Source organism: Ochotona curzoniae, unplaced genomic scaffold, assembly GCF_017591425.1.
Source record: "Ochotona curzoniae isolate NIBS_2020 unplaced genomic scaffold, NIBS_Ocur_1.0 contig_3520, whole genome shotgun sequence".
Lineage (NCBI taxonomy): Eukaryota > Metazoa > Chordata > Mammalia > Lagomorpha > Ochotonidae > Ochotona > Ochotona curzoniae.
This window is the reverse complement of record NW_024465894.1, coordinates 23183211-23208377: the sequence shown is the minus strand read 5'-3', so window position 1 is coordinate 23208377 and position 25167 is coordinate 23183211. Positions and strand designations below refer to the sequence as shown.

Here is a 25167-nt window from a genome sequence, read left to right as displayed (position 1 = left end):
AAATAATTTATGCCAATAAAACAGTCCAACATGAGAGTTCTCATATTCCATTGTAAAATACTGAGGCTAAAGGAAAAAATATACAGCAAGCAATTTAAATGTTTGCTCTTTTCTGATTGCCTTTGTCAACTTTGCTTTGTGCACCATTTCTCTTCTCTCTCATCCAGCTCTATTTTTTTTTAGATTAATTTATTCATTTGAAAATCAGAGTTACAGAGGGGGACACACACACACACACACATGCACACACGCACACACATGGAGAAAAAAAGAGAGATCTTCCATTATTTGGTTTACTCTCCAGATGGCCTCAACGGGCAGGAATGAGCCAGACTGAAGCCAGGAGTGTCATGTGGGTGCAATGTTCCAAGCACATAGGCCGTCTTCCACTGCTTTTCAAAGGTCATTAGCAGGGGGCTGAACCACAAGTGGAACTTCCGGTGCCCATGTGTGTGAGCACCATTGGCAGCACCATAGGCTGTAACTCTGGTTCGTCTCATCCAGCTCTTGAAAGTAGTTGCTACCCTCCCACATTTTCACTCAGTGTCACTAGCACCACATCCACTAGATAGACAGTTCCCCCATGATGTCAGGGAGCTTCTCCATAGTAATATCATCAGGACTAATTACATTGGGAGTCATGACTTTGAAAGAGCTTATCTGAAAGAATTAGCAGTCAGTGCCTCTACATCTCATCACAAAAAAACTCTAAGAACCAAGTTAAAACAGTCATGGATACGTAGAGTCAGGTCTATTAGTGTTCCTTCTGAAGTAATCACTTTTCATAAAAATAGCAATGTGTTGTAAGTGGCTGTGATAGTTTCCCAGAAGAGGCTGATAGAGAGTCAGGATATTTTTGCTTCAGTCACCTTTCAGGGACCCCACGGTTAACCTGAAGAGTTTGTCTAGCTCCTATTCCTTGATGCACCAAAACTTCCAAGTTTTGCTACTGGGGAGTTTGTTCAGCATGATGAATGTGCACTATTAGGCTTACCATTTCTGTCTCCCCAAGTTGCGATTGCATTCATGGGTCTTCTAGTAACACAAGGATGCTTGAGATTGACCTTTGATTTTGGAAACCCTTTGTAAATTAAATATTATCAAATCTTTCTCTGTGATTAATGATACAAATATTTTCCTTCACCATGTAACATTTTTGCCCCCAGTGTTCCTCATGGTATTTTTTGAATCCAAAATTTTTGTTTATAAAGTCAAATATTTTGAGGAATGGCACCATTGGCTAATTCTCTGCCTACAAGCACCGGCATCCCATATGGGCACTGGTTTTATATCTCAGCTTCCCATTTGGGCTCCTTGATTACAGCCTTGGAAAACAGCAAAGGATGGCCCAAATCCTTGGGATCCTGCATATGTGTGAGTGACCTAGAAGAAACGCCTGGCTCCTGGCTTAGAATCAACTCAGCCTCTGATCACTGCAGCCATGTAGGGAGTGAACCAACAAATGGAAGGCCTTTTTGTTGTCTCTCCTTCTCTCTGTAAACATGTCTTTCCAATAAAAATAAATCTTTTTTTAAAAGTCCCTCTTTCCTTATAACTACTGTATTTTAAGACTTAGAAAAATTTTCCTGCTTCCAGGCCTAGAAGCCATCAATTATTTCTTCTGTGATTCTGTGTTCAAGGAGTATGTCAATGAGCAGTTGAAAAGTGGCATACTTTATAAAACTGGCAGAGAAAGGACATGATGTAGTGTTAATAAATCATGCTGTGAGGCTCAGGTTTGGTTTTCCTTTTCTCAGCATCACCTTCAGGAGTTAATGGAAATAACTCATGGACACAGTGCCTTTCATGTTGTTCTTAAAAGATTGGAGAAACCACGAGTTTTTTCTTTTTTTCCTTCCTTGTGTAAGCCTTTCCCTGGTTCCTCTCATAGTCAATGTTACTCCATAATTGTAGTTCCCAGATACACACATTTACCTCGTAACTGTCAGACAGCTTGTTGACAGCTGCGCTTAAGTGATCTTACACTGGAGACCTCCTATCTACAACCATTCCGTTTGTGTTTCCCTATTCTGGTTGGGTTCTAAGATTTCAGTTACTTGCCTTTCCACTGTCTTTTTACGCAGACTCAGAGTTCTGTCATTTTTTTAATCTTACCCTTTGGAAAAAAAAAACTTTCTGTTTATTAATTTGAAAATCAGAGGAAAAGACATAGACAGCAGGAGACATTCAAACAAGGTCTCCCAAAGCGCACAGGAAGCAGAACCTGCTGCCTTGCAGAGCACGTGTGGCCGGGATGCTGGGGTTAGGACCTGGGGTTAGGACCTGGGGTTAGGACCTTGCAGGAGGAGAACTGGAGCTTTTCCTTTCTCTCTTCATCCTCACCAAGGGAGACACAAAGCTTAACATACTCTGAACTCAACCACCACTCATGTAATAAAAAGGAATCCAATCATCTGCCTTAAACACAGACATGATTTAAAAAAGCTTCAGTCTGATAGTTTCTAGCACTTTGCCTGTGTCTGCATTTGTATTTACAAATGACCTGTCTCTTCAAAATGGAAATGTGTGATGGATATTTAAGCAGGAAGAGAGTATTATCCTTCTGAACATCTGGAAAATTTCTTTCTCTTTCTCTCTCTCCCTCTCTCTTTCTTTCTCTCTTTCCCTGTATCTGTATGTGAAACAGCCCCTAGTACTACTCCACTTAAGCATGTTATACAGGTTCAGCTATGACAAGTGGATAACATGTCTTTGAAAGCAATGGAAATAGAGACTAACTACAATGGAAATCAACTTAAACCTGATTTCTCAGCAATCCAAAATGGCAGCACCTGAGAAGGTTTCCCCAGGCGGCAAAGAAGCCAATCATTTGTGTTTAAACAATAAAAAGAAAACTCACACTGTCAAGAGAATAAATCTTTCAGCTATCAGGTGTGCCTAAGGCAAGATAGATTTTCTTTCTCTCTCCCTTTTTCCCTTCAAAGGTTGAACACACACACACACGCACACACGCGCACACACACACACACACACACACACACACACACACACACACACCCCACAAACCCCTAAATTGAAATTGTAGGTTGTTCTGATTAAAGTAGTTTTTCTTATCATGGTACCAGATTTCTAATTTAAAAGATTGCATATGTTCGTACATGATTACCTCACAAATTAAAGCCAGTCAAAGAAACAGCATAACACACACAAAGAGGTTGGCCTATTATTTCTTCCTTTCACCTTTTCTACAGGAAAAACTTGAACTTCAGGAGTCTGCCTAAATTGAAAGTGTAGTAGAGGATGACAGAGCCCATGGCACGCTGGCCAGATCATTCTCTATGATAAGGAGTGTTCTTTCTCTCTTTCAGCTCAAGATGAGGATACACCTAGGGTGTCTGTGACAAGTGAAGCCTCCCGTGACGCAGAGAACGCCACACGTCCTGAGGGTAAGGTTCTGAAGTAGCTGAACTCAGGAAATCCTTACATTGCGGACACTTCTGCGAGTTTCGACTAGAATTGAAGGAATTTTTTTTAAGGATTAATATACTTTAAACAAGGTATATTTCAAAAGCTAGCTTCCGGGAGCTGATAGGAATAGCAGCCTCTTTTTAATTTAACTGATGCTATGCGTTTTAATATACCATGTGTCTCAGTTTAGACAAATCTTACTCTATTGAGACCACAGTGGGTCATTCCAAGTCTGAAGTGACATGAAGTCTCCTAGGTGAACTTTGGAAATTTCACTTACTTCTGCTTCTTGCCCTATTGCAGTCCCCAGTCCACTCCACAGTCAGAAGTGCCCTGGCCTGAATTTGAACTAACAGCACAGTAGGATCTGTATCACTTCATATCAATTTATCACATCATATTCCTTGGCCAAAGCATAAAGTCACTTCAAAATAGATTTACAAAAATTGTTAATGATGCACAAGTACTTTTGAAGGCATTAAAATATTCTGAGCTTTAAAAACATTAATGCTCTCTTGCCCTAGAAAATGAATCTGAGAATCCTATGAAATACCATTACCCGAATTAGAAAACCAACTCTTTTGGGCACATATGATTTAATAAACATGTATTCCTCTGGCTCATAAAGCTTAGGAAATCCAGAATCAGGCAAGTGATCTACTGTATGTATATCTTGCAATTTGGGTCATTTTAGCCACACTAAGATGGGTTAACTTAAAATAACTATGTAGATTGGAATGGACAGTGTACAAATGATTCTATTTGCATAGATAAAATTACTTCAGGGTCAGTTTGCTTATGGTGGCTGAAACCTCACATATTTTTAGAAATTTAAGGTAGTGTTCAGGTGAGATAAGATTTTTTTAAAATTAGCTTATTTGTTTGTTTGCTTGTTTATCTATTTATTTAATGATACAGTTTCAGAGACTCTAGGATATTCTCTCCTCACTCCCCAAATCCTTTCCCCTCCACTAATTTTCCCCTATATTATTACAATAGTTTAGTCCTTCAACAATAGTCACAAGCACTGCTATTAGAGTGAATCCTGACATTGCAGGTATGGACAATGGCAGCGAGTCCAGTATCCTATTGTCAAGATATGTTTAGTAGGTTCATTGGGAGTCTATCTTTGATTTGAAAGTAGAGATGCATGCTGCATTGTATCTTCACATCTGGATAAGAAAGTCTCTATTATACAGCTAGTATAGATTCCCTTAAATGAAAAGGCATAAAGCAAAACCAGTTCTAGGGAAAAAAATAGTAAAATTTACAACAAGATGAAGTTACATAGCATGCTATTGAATAAACAAAGTGCTATTGAAGAAAAAGAAAAACTTTGATAAAACTATGTTACTATATGACCTAAGTGTCACTGAAGAAATTAATAAGACAAAAGCGTTTTTGAAAACATGAAAATAAAACAATAATATCAAAACCTGATAAATGCAGCAAAAAAGTATTGAGAGGAACATTTATAACATCAGGTGCTTACAAAACAAAAGGAAATATCTCAATTAAATGATCTAGTAATTTATCTCAAAGACCAGCTGAAAAAGTAAAAAAAAAAAAAATGACAAGCAAGAAAAGATAAAAACCACAGCACAAATAAGTGAAATTAAAACTAAAAGACAATAAATTGCAACAAGAGCCATTTTCTTCAAGAAGACGAACAAAATATACTTCTAGCCAGACTAGATAAGAAAAGCAAATGAGAAAAAAACAAGCAAAACTAGAGATTAAAAAAATAGTAATTATGTGGTGTCCTTTTTCCTCTCAATAGTTTTCATGTCAAAGTCTATAACTCTTATATTCAGCCTTTTAATAGTATCTTTTAACACTTGAATACATTTTCTTTTAGCTTGACTCAGTTCCTCTTCTAGTTTTTTGTTTGTTTCCCCATTCTTGAAGGAAACATTTTCCAGTTCTGAGATTCTTCCTTCTGTCTCACTCACTCTGTTAGTGAGGCTTCCCACTGAATTTTTAGCTTTCTGCTTTGTGTCCTTCATTTCTGATAATTGGGTTTGATTTTGTTTCAGTATTGCTATTTCCTGTGTGACATATTCCTTAAATTCCTTGAACCTCTGCATGTACTTTTCATTGTTGTTAGGCATTATAGCAAGTTTTTAAAATTCTCTATCCCCTATTTCGGCATTGTCTTCCTCAGTTGACTCTGAGGTTAATAAAGGCTTTTGTTCCTTCATGGGGAAGGCATCAGTAATATTCATTGTGCCTCTGTCTCTTCTTTCATTCTTGGTCATTACTATTGTGATTAGCAGATTCCTCTCCTTATGGCTAGTTTCTAAGCTGTGTTGCCCACTGGTCTACAGGTTAATTTTACTGATTGCATTTGCTACCCAGTTCTTTGCACTTACTTGTGCCACTCTCCCCAGTGAGTTTCAGTCCCGGGCTCTTGTGCTAGACTTCCATCATGGTCTTCATAGCCCTAATTCCTGGTCATAACTTTCTACTCCCTGTAATCCAGTGCTGTGGCCTCATTGTTGTTGCCCACACCACCTCTTCCCACTCCTGGTTTGAGCAGTGCCTAGGATTAGGGAGATGCCAGCTGTCATAAATCACTGGGTTATCAGTTGTGCTGCTCTTGCAGGAGTCTGCCGGACATATCCTGGGTGGAACCCGTAGGATGCCAAGTGGTACTACTTTCCCTGTGAGAGCAGTGTGATTCATCAAGCTGGATGTGAGCGCACTCCTGGCTTAGCACATGCACAACTCCCTGATGTCCCTCCAGCGCCCACAGCCTTTTCCTCAGTACACAAAATGGCACCAGTGCGGCACTGGCAAATATCTGAGCCATCCACCCTCTTTCTTGCACCTGGCTATTTGGGTTCTGCCACTGTGCTTCTGCTTGTGGTTGAATCAAGCAAATCAGCAAGATCGGCAGTTTTATGCCTTGGTTCATTTCCTGAGCTTCCAGTGAACTCTCTCCTTCCTGCCTGGCTGCTGGAGAGGCTCCAATCAATGACTGAGGATTGCTGCTGTTGTGTCCGGTCACCGCAATGTGGCTCTGTTGTCTTTGATGCTTTGCCTGTCCACAGGTCTCCAAATGTCCCTCTGTCATCATTCTGTCCTCTCCTATTTCTCAGGATCACAGCCTCTCTGCTTCACCCTGGCTAATGATTCTCCATCTGTTTAAACATGCCCTTACCCTATTCCATCATCTTGTTTCTTCTCAATATCTGCTTTTAACGCCTTCCTCATTGAGAGAACGTTGGATGGAATTGTACACACTGATATCCCCTCTTCGAAGCCACTTTTGAGGATGCAATAAGCATGTGCCACTATTTTACTATAGTCAAGCTTTCATGTTCAAATATATAGTCAATGCTTTTATGAAAAAGGCATTTAGATGGCTGGTTCTGTGCAAATCAATGAAAGCACTCAGATGTGAATAAACAGAAGTTATTTATTCAGAGGTTACTATAGTACTGGTATTACCAGCCAGTATCACTGGTTTTTGGCAGACTCAGTAGCAGGCAGGGGCATGGGAAACCTTTCTAGATAACAAAATGGAAGACTTCTGGCATTCTGGGGTTGCAAGCTGTTGGCACAGGGGAAGCTGGCAACTGCTAACCAGAGTGAAACATCTTGAGTGACTGGTTCTACAATTGGTCCCCGGGTTGGAAGGAAGCAGAAACAAACAATGGGGCAGCTGACAGTCACTGACCAAGTCCTGACCATCTGAGCCAATTCCTACAGAGACCATCATTTGATTGCTAGAGGGATTTGGAGTCCGAGTTTGATTGTTACACGTGATCTGGCCTTTGTCCACTGGTACATTCAATCTCTCAGTTTATAATGTGGGCTTTGGTGCTCTAAAAATATCAATCTCATTAAACCTGCTGACCCTTGGAAATTTACAAAATGACTACTATGCCTGCTCTGGGCTACTTCTGGAGAAGGGCAGTAATTATGCCTTCTGCTTTTATGCAAATACTTGCCTAGAACACACATAGTCAAGTAAAAGCAAACATCGTATCATGGTTGTATAATCTGGTTAGAGGTTTTGCTTTTTCATTTCATTTGGTCTACTGCTGCTCAACCACTGTCAAGTTCTCAGGTCTGTTTTGAATTTTGAAATTGAAAACATGGCAAACGAAACAGGCCTATTGACACTGCCATTTCGGAGGGAGGCTGCTTACCTCCCTGAATGTCAATGAGCTGTTTTGCTTTGTTTCTCCCTTTATTTTCACAGCTATCTACTAAGGCTTTTGAAAGTATCAAAGGATGGAAAAATGTACATCCCAACTGCCCCCCAAAGCTCTGTTATGAAATGAAAACTTTATAGATGAGACAAAAGATGTCCAGCCAGTATCCACCAGTAAGAATTTCTAAGCATGATCTTCAAATATTGAAGGAGTGAAAGAAAACTGGAAGAAGGCATAGCTTAGAAAAATCACAAGACTCTCAAATGTATTTAAGATAATTAGGTTTGATAAATATTTAACCTTTTCTATTTTCCTTTCTGGTTACAGTTGAAATGAATAGTCAGGCTGACAGTGTAAACGACCCCACGGAGTGTCAGCCAGAAGACTGACTGGTAAGATGCCCCTGTGGCAGAATTTCAAATTGATTAACTGGCTGCTGTAACTGTTTGCAAATGACATACTGAGTTTCCTTCGGTTTAACATTTTCCCACAGCATGACTTAGGTTAACTTGTAAATCTTTAAAGAAAACCATAGAGAAAGGAGGATTAACTCATAAACTTGCCATCTTTTTCATTTTAATTGATTGCAAAGCAAAGGAATAGAGCAAACACTCCCATGAACTGGTTCACTCCTTCAAATGCTTGCAATAACTGGAACAAGGCTGGACTAACCCCAGGAGTCAGAAATGTAATGTAGGTCACTCATATGAAGTGACGGGTACCCGGCTACTTGAGCCTTCACTTCCTGCCTTCTGGGGTCTACATTAGTAGAGTCTTCAATCAGGTCTGAAGCTGATATTAAAATCCAGGTAGGCACAGCACCACACAGACCTTCAAATCACCTCTCATCAGCTAAATCCAATGCCTGACCAGAAGCTTGCCACCTTATAAGGGGAAAAGCTAAATCCACAGCATATTCAAATTATACACTACCATGCTTTTCTGTGTTTGACAACTAGAAAACCATTTTTCCATCTGTCTCACCCCCTGGCCTCCTGGAGTGATCAAATTATTTCAACTACTCTAAGCTGATTCTGAAGCATTGCTTTTCCAGAAGTTACCTTCTGCATTATTTAGTGGATCTGTTTTTAAGTGTAACACTAAATCTTAGCCTTGCAAAATGTGTAAGGCACATGAGTGCCTGGACAAAATCAAGCCTTCTGTCCTATCCCTGCTACCCATGCACCTAAGCATCTACACGAAGGTTTATGGAGGTGAGTCAGCCTCTAGGAATTCCCCAGTGAAGGTAAAAAGTCTGAATCAAACCAGATGTAGGAGCTTTGCCAGGCCAACAGTCTCAATCTACTTGGATACGATAAAGTGGTATCCAAAATGATGAACAGTCTGTAACCCTATTCTATATCATGATGGCTAGTAAGCCGAATTAGAAGAAAGCAGCCATTCTCATTCTTATAAACTGTTCCAATTCCTAGCCTAAAGTATTTAGTTTGAGAAACACAGTATTGCGGAATGACTATATTGTGAGTCCTGCAATGTATGACACTAATGATGTGTTGACACTGCTGCAGAGAAGCACCTGCCTCGACCCCAGCATCTTCCTTGTAAGTCTCTGCACTCTCCAGGCACCACCCACACGAGACCCTTGCACCGATGTCACAGCAAGGCAAAGGTTGAAAACCTGTGAAAGGAAACATCTGCACCTCCCACAATGGTTTCACCAACATTCAAAACTAAATTCAAATCCAGCTGTGTAAGGCGCACGCAGCATAAAACTGATGAGAAAAAAAGAAGGACAGATAGCATAGCAGTTTAGATGCCCATGACTTGTATCAGTGTGCCTGGTTAGATCCCCAGTTATGGTTCTGGAGTACAGTTTCTGCTAATGTGTATCTTTGGAGGCAACGGGGCTCCAGTGGCTGGGGCCCCTCCTCCCACACGATACAGCTAGATGGATTTCTCCATCTACTGGCTGGGCCATTGCAGGCATGTGGAACCAGCAGATGAATCTTTCACTGTGTCAAATAAATAAGTATATTTTAAAATGTGCTTATACAAATGTGATCTTATAAATATTTCCTCTTTTTTTTAAACCCTGTTCATGTATTTTTAAGATTCTGGTAAGCTGCTGAAATGACAGATGATATAACTGAGATGTTTCCATTAAAAATGATAAATGAAGACTAATCCTCAACAATACAAATGCAAGCCCTTGACTTCTTGCTCTCTTGATGCCAAAAATCTATAGATACCCTGTTTAGATATTTTTCTTAGTTTCACGTTTTTTACGGTGGGTCCTTTCTAGATGAAGTACTAGAGTAAATATTTTTCTTTAGTTACTATCAAAATTACACTCTCCCAGACATAGCTTCTCCGTTAACCCAAAGGAATAAATGATTGAATTAAAGTCTACCATTAGCTTAAGGAAACTGAATTCCAGGATAGGAAAGTGACTTGTATAATGACTAATATGGAGAATAGTAAATATTCCCAATTCAAAAAATCTTGGATGATATTATATCCAATCTATAAACTATAGTATTTATCACAGGGACAGCATATCCTGTTCCATACTGGTCCTACTGAGGGATTTACACAGTTGGGTTTACAGAGAATATTTAGCAGTTAAATCTAAAGAATAAAGATCTAGTAATGAGAATTATATCTTTAAGAATATTAAAGAAGGAAAATGAAACGGTATTAGAATTTCAGCATTCAAAGATACAACGTAAGAATATTTATAGCTATGTAATTGAAAACTGAAAAGAAAATCAGTGGTACCAGATAATAAACAACAATAGCGCAGGCGATCAGAGGAAGACTTGGCAAGTGCAAAAATATTTTCACCTTGGGCCCTGTGCGGTGGTGCAGTGGTTAAGGTCCTCACCTTGCACGCCCAGGATCCCATATGGGCGCCGGTTCTAATCCCGGCAGCCCCGCGCTTCCCATCCAGCTCCCTGCCTGTGGCCCAGGAGAACAGTGGAGGACGCCCAAAGCTTTGGGATCCTGCACCCACGTGGGAGACCCGGAGGAGGCTCCTGGCTTAGGATCGGCATAGCATTGGCCGTTGTGCTCACTTGGGGAGTGAATCATCGGGCGGAAGATCTTCCTCCCTGTCTCTCCTCTCTGTATATCTGCCTTTCCAATAAAAAATTAAATAAATTTAAAAAAAATATTTTCACCAATTAGTAATTGTGGAATCCGAGTCATTGGGTCTGGCTGGACATAGCTTGCAGATGGAACTTCAAGAAGTTGATTCACCTCCAGGTCTGTACTTGCAGATGCTTGCTCCTAGACACCTGATACAAATCACAGGCTATTCACAGAGGATGAGGGAGACCATGTAGAAAGACGTCCTAGAAACCGTTTCGGATGCTCTGGCCTCAGCAGCTAGTCACTGAAGCAGATGAACTACTCAGCTGAATCCAGGCTGATGATAGACTCATGAGAAATAATAAATTATTGAAGTTTAAGCCACTAAATTTGGGGCTTCAGACTATGACTCGGAGATAGGCTCTATGGCTAGGGACTTGGGTTTTAAAGCTCACCAGGGACCTTGAGCCACCACTCAAGGTAAAGTGTTAGAACTGATACCTCTGCATAAATAAGTCTGGGACTCCCAGCTCAAGAAATTAACAAGATTTGTGTCAGCATAGGGTACTGCACACAGAAGAAAAGAGCTCCCTGGGCAAATAGAAACCCCAAATGCACCATGAGTTTGAAATACAAATTTATACCATCCAAAGTTATGCAGTAATACACAAAGATGCACTAAAATATAAACTAGTACACAAAGAATAAACTGAAAAATGAACTCACTAAAAGATTACATTCCTATGTAAAATGCTCAGTGTGAGTTCACAGTTTTAAACCTTCTAAACACACAAGGAAATGAGCTATCCTGGGTGGGTTTATATGTGACACCTAAGATGATCAGCAACATGAGAATTTTAGAGGATAAAAACGTTGAAGACTTTATAAAATACAGACCAGATAAAAGCAGACATAAAGGAATAAGAAGGGGCAGGCATTTGGCATAACATTTGAGATGCCTGCATCCTATATTGAAGTGACTATAATCTTGGCCCCACTGCCAAAGCTAATTTCATGTTAATGTAGATTCCAGGAGGTAGCAGGTAGTGGCTTCAATAGTTGGGTCTCTCCCACCCAAAGGGGAGACATGCCAGGCCCAAACACCCACTTTGCAAACATTTAGAGGTGTTAACCATTGGATGGAAGCACTTCTATGCACACACCCAACCTCTCAAATAAAAACACATATATATGAAAAGTACAACACTATAAAAAATGAATAACCTGGCCAAAGCCAGAATGTAAGAACATTTTTTAAAAAACACATGAAGAGACATGAGAGAAAGAGAATATCCAAGACATGCTATGTTCAATAAGAGCTCTAAAGGTGCGTGTGGATCATTAATATTTGAAAGAAAGTGGCTTAGAATTGATCAGAGTTTATAAAAGCAGTGTATCTTAAGTTAAAAGAAGTGCAATAGCCATAAAAAAGATATACTTGAATCCACACTGAAACACCACAAAAAACCAATGATCAAGAGAAAATGTAAAGCAATCAGAAAGAAAAGATTCTCTACAAAGAAAGAAGTAACAGTCTTCTCACCATCAAATTAGGGCAAAACACAACGGAATCAGGCTGAGACTTCAAAACCTCAAGAAACTAATTTTCGATGAAAATTTTCTACCAGCTCCAATATCATTTAAGCAATTATATATATATCATTGTCAGGAAAAACTGTTTGCTACTCATATATTCTACTTTATACAACAATAAGAAAAATTTAAACCTCGAGGGAATAGGGCACATGCATATTGAGAGCCAAAAATGATAAACTCAACAGGAATCCAAATAGAACATGAAGGTTATAGTACAACCGTTTTTCTGTGAACTACTAACCATGTTCCTGTGGCCTAGATCCCCAGTGGGTACCTACAAATGTGGATAGTACTGAATCTTGTATATATTCTGCTTTTTCCTACATAGCCTTCAGCCTTGCTGCATAGAAGCAGAATCAGTCTGCCCATTTGTGTCCTATGCCTTGATGCCTCTTCCATCACTATTGTTGTTCTTTGTGGTGGTCAGTAACTAAATTCAAAAAAAAAGATTATTTGAACATTAACACTGTGATACAAGTAATTGCCAAGGGTTACTGCCTAATTAATGGTCAGAGAGCTTACACACTGTTGATGAAGTGGACAAAGGGAAGATTTCCATCCCCTGAAGAGGGAAAGAATGGCTGAGATATCACCATGTTGTTTACAGTGGCGTGTAATTTAAAGCATTTGAATTATTTCTGGAATTTTCTATTTAATATTTTCAGACTATGACAGACCATTAGTAACCAAAACAATGGAAAATGAAATTATGGATAGGGAAGGAATATTCTGATAATTCATGAACACATGTTCAAATTAGCAGTAAAGCAAAAATATAATTTATGTTCATTTTATGATAAGCAAGATAATATTACATACTTTCCATTACACTCTATGTATACATATTTGTCAAGATTCATGTCTGTAACAGTATGAAACATTCAAGTGGCTAAAAACTATTGACATCAGGATTTTGGTTACCTTTTGAAAGAAATAGTTTACATTTATCTGTAAATCATATTACTATACGTGTAAATAGCTTATAACATTGCATTTTTTTAAGTAAAATAAATATCATGAGGAAATTTAGAAATCGTACTCTGAATGTATATATTGTATATCTGTTCCTCCATCTTGGTTATCTTCACTAGTAAAATTAAAATTTATGGTTTTGTATGAATGAAAGAGCTAGACAGATATTCCAGGGAGCTGCTGTTTAAGTAGCACAGGGAGATACTGTGTGAGTACCACAAGGAGATGCTGTGTGTGTACCTCAGGGAGATACTGGGTGAGTACCACAGGGAGATACTGTGTGAGTACTTCAGGGAGATACTGGGTGAGTACTTCAGGGAGATACTGGGTGAGTACCACAGCGAGATGCTGTGTAAGACTGACTAGAGCAGCTCTTGTCATTAGAAGGAATTTGCTGGATTCTGTCTTCTCCTTTCTACTTTAAGAAGCATGGTATTTCTTTTCTAAATGACTCCTAGGACATGAGAAAGAAAGATAAGCTCTGAGCTCATCTTCTCTAATTATACCTCGTAGAGGTGATTGGTCTGGGACCTGAAGAGACTCCCTGACCTGCATGCATTCCATATACTGTTCGAGCAAGGGGTTTCTGAGACCAGGACCCTCTGCCCCTTGACCTGCACCCAACATACTTTTCACTTCATGTCCTGTCACACTGGTGTCTGTTTCTATTCTTTTCTCACATCTCCCCAATCTAACATGCTTTGTCATGCAAATGGCATCTTTTTCTTCACATAGCAAAGAGTCAGTAAATTGGACTAGCTTTGCCCTCTATCCCAATTACAGTAGATTCCCTTCATGTTGAAACCAAAGAGAGTAGCTATTAGTTGTGATCAAACAGCTATTAAAATGCATTTGGAATCTGCATTTTATGTTGCTATTCCCTCAAAAAGCAGTGCATGCGGTGGGTGCCCATTGAATTATTCAGCTTTAATTTGATTTGGATTGATGTCTCTGAAAGCCGAGGGTTGAAGACACAAAATGCAGGACCATGCCTTCCATTGGTGTTGAATTACGAAGTTAACTCCAACTGCTCTAAAGGACATGGAGCAACTTCAACTATTACATATGACTGCAGACAGTACACAGCATAACCATCTGAGAAAACTGTTGGTTTTTATAAAGTTAAGCATTTATCTCCTGTATGATCTAACAATTCTATGCTCAAATTTTTGCCTTAGAGAAGTGAAAATTAATAGGCACAAAAACCCCAAACCTGACATAAATACGTCACAGTAGAATAATGGATCCGCAAACACGCGATGCATCTACTAAGTAGAATTCTAGTCAAAAATAAGACATGTGAATGAATTTCTGAAGCATTACACTGCGTGAAAGGAGACAGGCATAGAAGAGATCCTTAAGTTTCCATATGAGGGCATCCTGGAACAGACACAATGAAACCAAGAGGATACAAAATCAGGTCATTTTTTAGTGCTACTAGGAGAGAACTAGGGAGGAGAAATTTCTGGGTTGATGAAATATTTTATATTAATGGTGTGGATAAGATCCACACCCACACCGTTAAATTAAATTTTTTAAAAAGGATTTAATTGTATATGTATGATATATGCATTTCCCTAGAGTTAGGTTATCTCTCAGTTTTGAATACCTAAGAAAGTACAGCATACACACCATTTGCAGTACTCACCAATGACTTCTGCAAATGAGCACTGTGCAAATTGTTATTATTTACATGCAGATCCCTGGGAACTGGAGTGTGAAATGGACGCCAAAGAGGGAGCTTAAGGTTTGGTTTTTCAAAGAACATTTGGAAGAGTTGTGTTAATGTTCCCCATCAGCTGAAGCTAGTACTCAAAGTGGAAGACATTTATGGATAGTGATTTATAGTCTCTTTAAAGACACCATGTGCCAGCAATTACAGCTCAAACATCCAAAGTTCTTTGATACTTCAATAAGAGGAGGCCTATTTGAGCAGACAAGAAATATTGCAATGGCGGTATTAAAAAGATCTTCCTTGCTAAGCTTATGAAAATGTCTCATCTTTAACCTAACAGGTGGTTTCTCTTTGTCTTCGGCAGGGGCTCAAGATGAAGCAAAGGAACAATAAAGTACAACTAAAGGACTGTGTTCTGCTTTGCAAGGCCTCTCCTGGTTCTCCAGGACTTCGGGAAGACTGTCAGCACATGCTGAGGAAGAGGGGGGTGGGTGGGAAGGCAAGTCCCATGAAAAAATGCGGACTCCTTTGCTCTAATTTCTCCAGCTCTGTTTTGTTCTGTTTATCCACAGAAAAAGAAAGGGGAAAAAAATGTTTTCTTTAATTTGGTGGGAGAATTCGTGTTAATGCATCTTTCAGGCACTTTCCTATCATGTCTGTGTTTTCTCTCACAACTCCGGCCCACAGTCATGGTGGGACGGATTAACGCTAGCCCTCATCTGCTTTCTCAGTTGTTTCACAAAGCTGGTTGTACAGTGATTTCTCCAGAGAAAGAGAAGGAAGATGATACTTGATAAGCTGCAGGCTGACTTTCAGGAAATCAGCAAACACAACATCAGCACAATCCAGACAATGAAGGCAGGGAAAGAGGTGGGCAACAATCCTCGAAAACCACTGTGAAAGGTTCTGCACAAGGAGTTGAAAATGTTTTAATCACACAGTTAATCAGGAATAGGGAAACAGGGTTTAAACCAGAGCAGAAAAACAAGACCCAACGAGGAAGCGTGTCTTCCTTCCTAGCCAATATGGCAGGTGCACTCTGCTTGGATGTTAGTCTTAGCTTTACAACTGCCAGGGATGGCGTTTTGAGGGGTGCTGTACTTTCCAGCTAAGAAGGGGGCTGTTGTATTTAGGAATCAACTAGATGTCTGAGAATATTATAAATTCCACTTGAAGTGTCTTAACATACAAATGTTTCATGAGAGAACAGCCCTTCTTGACTCAAGGCCTGCTGGTCCACAAAGTACATTTTCACTTGAGCTGAGAGGCAATCAGGACTTTAACTAGTAGTGTGCCCATTCTGGTCTGCGTGCAGCTATGATTTGCTCATGACAACTCCCAAGCTGACTTGGTGCCTGAGTCGCTCACCCAAAAGACCAATCAGTTCAGCTCTGAAGAGAAGCTGCGGTATTACTAACCCTTAGATGCTGGCGGCACAGTCATGGCTGAAGGGGCCAGGTGTCGTTTACAGACACCTGTCCCACAACCACAATGGGCAAGGTGCCTCCTTTGGGTCCCAAGGCCATTCCATTGTTTTTCTAGAAAACTGATGATCTACATATTTTCTTAAAATTGTTATTATTTGTATTTGTTTTCTTAATATATGAAAGTAGCATATCAAACAAAGTATTTCAAACATAAAAAGACATTCTGCTTTCTAGATAGCCCATCAAACTCTTCTCTGTTCCTCCTTCTTTGGAAAATTCACTGTTGTGTCTTATGACTTTTATTTTGGCCTTTCTGAATATTTTACCCCATCTGTATGGTTTGTTGTATATGCTGGAATAACTAGAAAGTTATAGTTCAGCACAGGTAACATGTTTTAACATCCTTATTTTCCTTTAGAACTGCTCATTAACATAGTAGGCATGATATTTACATGACCTTGTGGTTTATTTCTCTTCCTGCCATTACTTATTCTACAGTTTCATAGAGAATCACATGCATGCTTGACTACCATTAAATATTACTTTCCAGAAAAGCAAGGAATAGACTGATTTTAAATAATTCAAGAAATATTGTCACCCAACTTCTGATCACCCTACATTTCGTGCTATCTTTATAATTCAATTGATAGTTGCCATCTTTCTCATCGAAGTACTCCACAAGCACAATCGGTCAAGAGCTCGTAATCCTCTGGCTCCCAAGTGTGATTGCCACTCAGCCACAGTAAAAGTTACAGTGGGAAACATAGGGTGAAGTGGTGGACAGAGGTTCTTTCATGGACAAAGATGAAAGAGACCTAATGTCCTTGCTAGGAGCAGCTGGGATAGGAGTCATTCCTGCCTGACCTCCTCCTCACCAACAATAGCTATTGTGTTCACTCATTTTACATGTGGGTGGTTTAGGAATGAGAGGAGGGTGTGCTCTGCCTGAAATCTAAAATAAGAGGAAAGGAAGCTTTGCACCAGAAAACTGAGAAAACAAGGCACCAAGAGCATCAACCCCATTCCTGAATTTGGGTCAGCGCCATGTAGTGATTTAATTGCATTCTTCATCTTTTCCTTCTTCATGCTCTTTGATCTCTATTTAACAAGGAATTTATGCTTTAAAATAAATAATAAAATCAATTTAAACATCAGTTGTGAAATATTCCAGATCCAGTTATTGGTCAGATTCAAGACATCTTAAGAATGGAAGTTTGCGTCCACTGGCATTGTCATTGTGTGGACTGTGTAATGGGATAGATCTGAAAAGCTTAATCTTCTATGCATGAATTTTGGCTAGTCGGCATCCAGCCACACTTTCTACTAGACCATGTTGTGCAAAGGGTTACAGGGAGAAGGGAAGAAAAGAGTGTTAGATGTGTTTGCATACAGAGGATGAAAGTAGGTCTTCAACACAATAGGTCTAATTAAAAAGGTACTCACTAGAGAAAAGACAAAGAGGCTTTTCCTCTAGCTGGTAACTGTTGAGATGATGGACAAGTCTTCTTTCATAAAAACTTACAAAGGAGCCATCTGAAACACTGTCTGTGATACTGGGTCACATATTAATCACCATAGCTAATTGTGGATCTTCCTATGAAACACTGAAAAGCCTCTTTGTGAATTAATGCAGTTCTGCTTGATGCACTCGGTTTGAAAAGACATTTCTCTGTATGTGGTGCATGTCAGCTTTGCTTTGAAAAATAACAAAGTTAGCAGAATATGTTCAATATATTTTCTTGGGGAATAGGGTTTTTATCACACGACTCATGAAGGATTGCCTTACCCTGACATTTGTGATATAAAGGGAAACCAGACAAAAAGTAATTTTCTTGATCAAGATATGTTTTTACTTAATAAAAATAAATGTAGTCTGTTGCTTGCAAGGAAAAAAAAAGTCCTCTGATATCTGGTATAAACTGCTAAATAGGATGATACGTGCCTCTGTTGTTGAGCCAGCATGTCACTGCTGGACCGCTTCTGAATCTGTTTCTATACATCTGTGTCATACACTAAGAAACTTCAAAAACTGTTGCCTTCATACTATATTTGTTAGAGCAGAGCAAAAATAAAATTTGTTTGAGAGGATAATGTGGAACTACTACTTGTGTTCAGTGAGATTTATTCTATTAAAAAATATGTATTTCTTTACTTGAGAGGGAGGGCGTGAGAGATAAAGAGAAGGGACAAGAGACAGTAGAAGTGATCTTCCATCTGCTGCCTTATTCCCCAAATAACTTCAACACTCAAGCCAAACAGAGGAGCCTGAAGCTCCAATGTGAGTGCAAGGACCCAAACAATTGAGCCATCTTCCCGCATTGACATTGAGATAGATCAGAAGTGGAGCAATCAGGACATGAATTGGAGCCTACGTGGGATGCTGGCAAGGCAAGCGCCAGCTCAGCACACTATGCCACAGCCTTGAAATTTATTCTTCGGCTAAAGTGATTAGTAACCAAAAGCTCATGCAATACTACTTAATTGTAGCTATATATTTAAGTTGCCCGTGTAATTCAGCCTTAAATTAACAATATTCTTCCTTTGCTGATGCTGGTCAATGTTTGGTCATACTTTTGAAAATTCAAGCTGTGAAGTAGTTTAGAAGGCAATGGAAGATGGAAAATAGTCCAAGTTCTTGGCCTCTGCCATTCATGTTGAAGAGCCAGATGGGGTTCTGGCTCCTGGCTTTGGACTGGCCCACCCCTGGCTGCTGTGGCATTTAAGAAATATATCAGCACATGGGAGATCATCCCACTCTCTCTCCCTGTCTGTCTACCTTTGAAATATTTCTAATTGGGAAGTTTATATAAATACAAATCTCAATATATGACTTCTTTGAGGGTTAAATAAGCAAATGACCCTAGCAACAACCTCTGAGACATAAGGAATAAGTTGTTGAGATTAAAATCAATGGTCCCATGAACATTAATTCCTCCTTTGGAGCCCCTTATAGTTATAAAATTCTTTCTGAACCATTCTTATGAGCTAGTCAATACAATGGCCATGGTCTTGCTCCATCTACTGCTGACAGAATTGATAGAATTGCACAGTTGCTAAAAGCTGGCAATGGACCCCCAAAACTCACTATGGAAAAAAGCTCAGCATTCTTGTAGAAATTAAGGAGTACATGTATTCCATCCAATTTAGCTCCCTTTATTGCCTACAGAAAAGGTACTACAATCAAGAAACTGGTGCTTTCATCCAAAAAAGTCAGAAACTCAATGGTTAAGGAGGATAGCTTTTTAAAATGACTATACCAGCAGAGCATTTCTTCCAGGAGTGAGAAGAGTTTGATGAGGGGAAAATTGTAGGCAGGATAGTTTCATGCTGCAATGGGCAACCTCAACCCAAGTGCCTCAGAGTGACAGAAAAGATAATTTGACATGAATCTAGCACGTCTAGATGCAATTTTTCATCTACACCCTATGTTTCATCTACACCTCTTTGCCTGTCACTCCTATGTTTCTCTCTCTCAACACTTTTGCCCCTTTCATCACCTTACATCTACCAAAGATACCATGAAACATTTCTTCAGAGTGATGGTTCTCAGGGCTACAAGGAATAATGATACCTACTTTAAGTTCTTTATGCCAAGACTGTGACCCAGTTATGAGACAGTGAAAAATACAGTGCTTCTGTTTCTTGCATTGCAAGACTGAAACACTAATGGGCACTGAATCTCTTACAAACTTAATGTGGAAAAAGGCAACATATTAGACTCTGTCACTTGAGAAAGCACCTGGTACATCACTGGCCTAAGAACCCACACTTTGATACTGTACACTGATTGGCCTTTTCTCTAGCTCAGGTATCTTTACCAAAAGAACACATGATGCTTACAATTAGGAAGTAGTCAGCAAATGCGATTCTATCAAAGTTAACCTGGACTTTGCCCTCAAATAAGGACCCATGATGATCAGAGAAAATTATTTCACTGAAATTTAGAGAACTAAAGAATTTGAGAAACACTTAGGCATAAAACACACTTGGGAGTAATCTGTCAAAGTGAGCTTTAGAAATAATTGACGAATCTAAAAGTAAAGAAAAAGGAGTTGCAGCTCTCCAGTAGCTGGAGATAATTTGCACTACTTAAATGGAATGTGGCCATTTGACTTGCTCTGTCCAATAATCTGTGGGCAGCATGACATATGTCACTTCACACTGAACCTTGAAAACTCACTCTCCTTCATCAGCACCATCTCCCACAGGCTGCTCTGTCAGCAGAGAACCTGCAGCGAAGATGGAGAGCTGAGTTTCAAGCAACTCCAACTTAGAAGGTGACTAGAGTGAGAAATAGAACAGTTTCAGAGCTGGACTCATCTGTTACTCTTTCGTCTATGCCCATTGATACTTATACCATCAACATAATTAATGAAGAAGTGTGGAGTTGGGAATTTGTGCTTAAGACCTGTTTAAAATGCCTGCATTCCATATCGGGGTACCTAGATCCAATTCCCTGCCTTACACAAAGGCTAGGATGCAATGGTGGTGGTGTAAGTAATTGGATTTCTGCTGCCTACATGGGAGACCTGATTTGAATTTGAATTCCTGCCTCCAGCTTGGTCTAAACCCAGTCCCAGAGATTAGAAATATTTGAGGAGAGAACTAACAAATAAAATACAATCAAATAAAATAGAATCTCTCTCTCTCTCCACGTCTCTGTCTCTTTCTTTCTTCTTCTCAAATAAATAAATGAAATTTCTAAAAATTCTGAATCAGTATGATGTGCCCATCCTAGCCCATCTTGTGTAACTCACAACTTGGTTTACAATGCTATCAGCATACAGATCTTCTGTCTATTCTGACAATAGTTCATGCTCTTTCCAGCCTCAAGGTCTTTGAACTTCAAAGACTTTTACTTCCATCCTCACTAGGCTATACCTTGTCATCCTTGAGCTCTCAGCTGCCAGTTTGCTCTCTTGGAGACATTTTGATTTACTAACCTGTTTCAGAGCAGATCTCCCTTCATAAGGCGCATTTGATGTCAAAAAGTTTATGGAAAAAGCAACTGATATTTATTTTGGTGAAAAAAAGTTTAAAGAGGTCTGGTGTGGTAGTCTAACAGCTAAAGTCCCATATTGGGATCCCATATGGGCACCAGTTCTCTGTATGGGCACCGGCTCAGGTCCCAGCGGCCCTGCTTCCCATCCAGCTCCTTGCTTGTGGCCTAGGAAATCAGTTGAGAATATCCCAAAGCCTTGGGATGCTGTACCCACATCGGAGACCCAGAAGAGACTCCAGGCTCCTGGCTTCAGATCAGCACAGTTCTGACCACTGTGGCTACTTGGGGAGTGAATCAATGGATGGAAGATCTTTCTCTCTGTCTCTCCTCCTCTCTGTATATCTGACTTTCTGATAAAAAAAACATTTTTTAAAATCTTAAAATAAAAATTTGAAAACAATGCAGTTACTTCAAAATAAATATTTTCTATAACATTTTTAAAAGTTCTTCATCTGTATCATCTGTCTTCACCGTTTGTATGCATCAAAACAATATGTGAAATTATAAAAAAAAAGAAATAATCACAGATAATAGCCCTGATTTCTTACCATTACATACTATTTTGATAATTGAGTAATACCTTGTATAATTTGTATTCTCTGCATTTTCACTTGGTCATCTTGCAACCATTTTCTTGTCAATCAATGGTTTTCCTAAATCATTTAAAAACATTTCATCATATGACTATAATTTATTTTACCACTTCCATATTCTCTGACACTTGGATTACTAGAAGATTTTGACTATTTCAATGAAGCTACATAGAATGATTTTGGGCTGGAAGTTCTGCTTTCTTCGGGGTGTGTTTCCAGAGGAGGGCTGCTGGGTTTTGAATCCTTCATACTTACCTCCAATGACTTTGCACAACCCTCCTGCTAGCAATTATAAAATGAGAACTTTCATGTTACAGAGCCCTCACTGAAGGCTCTGGACACATCAATACCTCACCATAGCCACGTGAGAAATGGCTTGTCATTATCATTTTAATTAGCACTTCTTTATTTATTGATGAAGAAGGACATATTTCTGTCAACCGTTTATGTTTCTTGGTGGAGGAACTAACATAGTCAAGTTTCTTGGTCATCTGTCAATGGGGATTTTGAGGAGTATTTTTCTTTTCCTGCTATGGACGAGACTTTCTATAATGAGATGAATAGCTTTTTGTCGTATTTCTTACATACAATTTTCTACTTGTGCTTTGCCTTCTAATTGTGATTCTGATACTTTCTGGCAAACAGACATCTTTTTATGTTCTTACGCAATCAAATCTCTCCCCTTGTGCTGGCTCCCATAGCTTTTGTAGTTGACATTTATTGTTTTTGCCTGCTGAGCAAGCATTCCCAATTCTTCGGGTGATGAAGCCCTTTATCCTAGCAGAAAGCTTCTACAGGATTCTTGGCAAAGTTCATGAAAACTATTATTAAAAGATAAGCTTATTTTGGTGAAAAAACAATTCATGTAAATTTTTTTTTCATAATACACATTTTCATGATCTTTTAGATGACTCCTTATCTGCCTTTTTTGGAACTGGCCTTCTAACTGCCCTCTGTCTAGAAGACACAGCATGGCTCACCAGTTATGCTTGATTTCCTGGAATAATTAGTTTGGAGTGGTCACGTGACCCAACATGGCCCAGTCAATGTCTTCCTTTAGACCTGACATGCGGCATCTAGAAGCAAGAAATTCGCAAGCCATGGAAACATCTAAGCTTGAAACTGGCCTGCCTTTTTATTCTGACCTTGTTAGATGAGTCTATCAATTCCCATTTTCTGTTCTTATAACTCCGATTCTTTCAAAGCAAAGTATAAAATTCTTACCGTTTTCTAAGGGACTCATGTGATGTCACTGCACCCCTCTCTCTCCGAGTTCTCCTTCTTGCACTGGTTTCACGAAGGCCAGCCATGTTTCTCAACTTAGGATCCTTCTAGGATTCTCCTCTGGATAGTCACACTAATGGCAAGTGTGTTCATCTCCTTAGAGTCAGCTTGCAGGTTTGTCTTTTTTTTTTTTTTTAAGATTTACTTATTCATTTGAACAGCAGAGTTATAGACCGAGATCTTCTGTCAACAGATTCACTCCTGCATTTAGCCATAATGGCTAGACCTGGATCAGGGCAAAGACAGGAGCTGGGAGCTTCTTCCAGATTTCCTACACAGCTGACAGAAGCCCAAGTATTTGAGCAATGTTCCACTACTCTCTCAGGCACATGAGCCGGATCATGGCACATGGGAACTGCATCAGAAGTTGACCAGCTGGGATTCAAACCAACATCCAGATGGGATGGGCTGACACTGTAGGTGGTAACTTAACCCACGGAACCCTGCTAAAAGCTTTTTCATGATAACCACCACCGTCCCCTCAGATGCTACAGTCCGTAGCTTCTAACGGCGTCTGTGCGAAGCTTCAGTTTGTGGTCTCCAAGGTCACTACAGAAGAAAAAGGGAATATGAAAATTTCTAAGAGCTGCATGCATCACCACTGCCCAATGTCCCTGGCCACAACTCAGTCAGCCGGCCCTATGTTAATTCCTGGATGATGTAGCCAAGTGGCAACGGAGAATGACAGATGTAGCTTTCCTCCTTCCCCCATTCCTTTGAGATCTAGCTGCATGCTGAGGACAAACTCTCGGTTTCAAATCCCAATAGCACAGTGAACCATCCCAGCTTGGACAGGGAGTATCACCAGAATATCTTAGCCGATCAGATCACTCCTGTGTTGGACAGAAGATATAATAGTAGCAATAATCTGAATGTTGGTCTGAGTTATATTTGATGTAAACTAGAGGATGTAGTGGAATATTACTTTCCTAGTCCTCCACTAATGTTGTCCTGGAACTGAATTTTCATTTGTTACAATGGCGATCAAAAGGACCTGGTCCAGAGGGGGTGTGTGTATCTGATTCTTCTAAGTCTTCAATGCATGGCTTTTGAACTACAGACCATTTCTCCTACGTAGCACTAGGGTGAAGTTCCACATATTTGTTTAGTCTTTAAATTTTTTTTATCCGTGTTTGACTATATTATTCCACTTTTACAACTACATTTATAAGATCCCATGAATTTGTTTTGGTACCGGCATTTAATGAGGAGTAACTTGATTGAATAACTTTGAACATAAACCCAGTAGCCAGCATCCCACTGGTGCTTGAGCACCAGTCTAAGCACTAGCTGCTCCACTTGTAATTCACCTCTATGCCAAAGTGCCTTAAAAAGTGGCAGAAATGGACCAAGCACTCAGGACTCTGTTATTCACATGGGAGACTCAGATGAAATTCCAGACTTCTGGCTTCAGTCTGGCCCGGCCATGGCTATTGTAGCCATTTGTGGTATGAACCAAGATGTAGAAGATTCTTTCTCTCTGCCATTCACACACACACACACACACACACACACACACACACACACACATCTTTATTAAAAAAAAAGCAAATCTAGATTCGAGTATTTAATAACACAATCAATTTCCTTTACTCTGCGTTGTTTTCTTGGACAAACATATTTTACATATATAAGTGATCTATTTTCTTGATTACATCTTCTTTTGCTTTCTCTAGTGTCAAACTGTTTTTTTTTAAAGATTTATTTTTATTATTTTTTTATTGGAAAGGCGGTTATACAGAGAGGAGAGACAGAGAGGAAGATCTTCTGTCCGATGATTCACTCCCCAAGTGAGTGCAACGGTCGATGCTATGCCGATCCGAAGCCAGGAGCCTCTTCCGGGTCTCCCACGCGGGTGCAGGGTCCCAAAGCTTTGGGCCGTCCTCGACTGCTTTCCCGGGCCACAGGCAGGGAGCTGGAAGGGAAGCGGGGCTGCTGGGATAGAACCGGCGTCCATATGGGATCCCGGGCGTGC

At 39.7% G+C, this 25167-nt stretch overlaps 1 protein-coding gene across 1 annotated transcript in view; it reads left to right on the top strand.

The window, feature by feature from the left end:
- The window catches only part of MACROD2 (mono-ADP ribosylhydrolase 2), a 1602185-nt gene extending 1594204 nt beyond the window's left edge, over positions 1–7981 (top strand). The window contains exons 16-17 of the mRNA XM_040981268.1: positions 3330–3407; positions 7920–7981. Coding sequence (XP_040837202.1) covers positions 3330–3407; positions 7920–7981 — 140 coding nt within the window. The remainder of the gene's footprint in view (positions 1–3329; positions 3408–7919) is intronic.
- The last annotated feature ends 17186 nt before the right edge of the window (positions 7982–25167 follow it).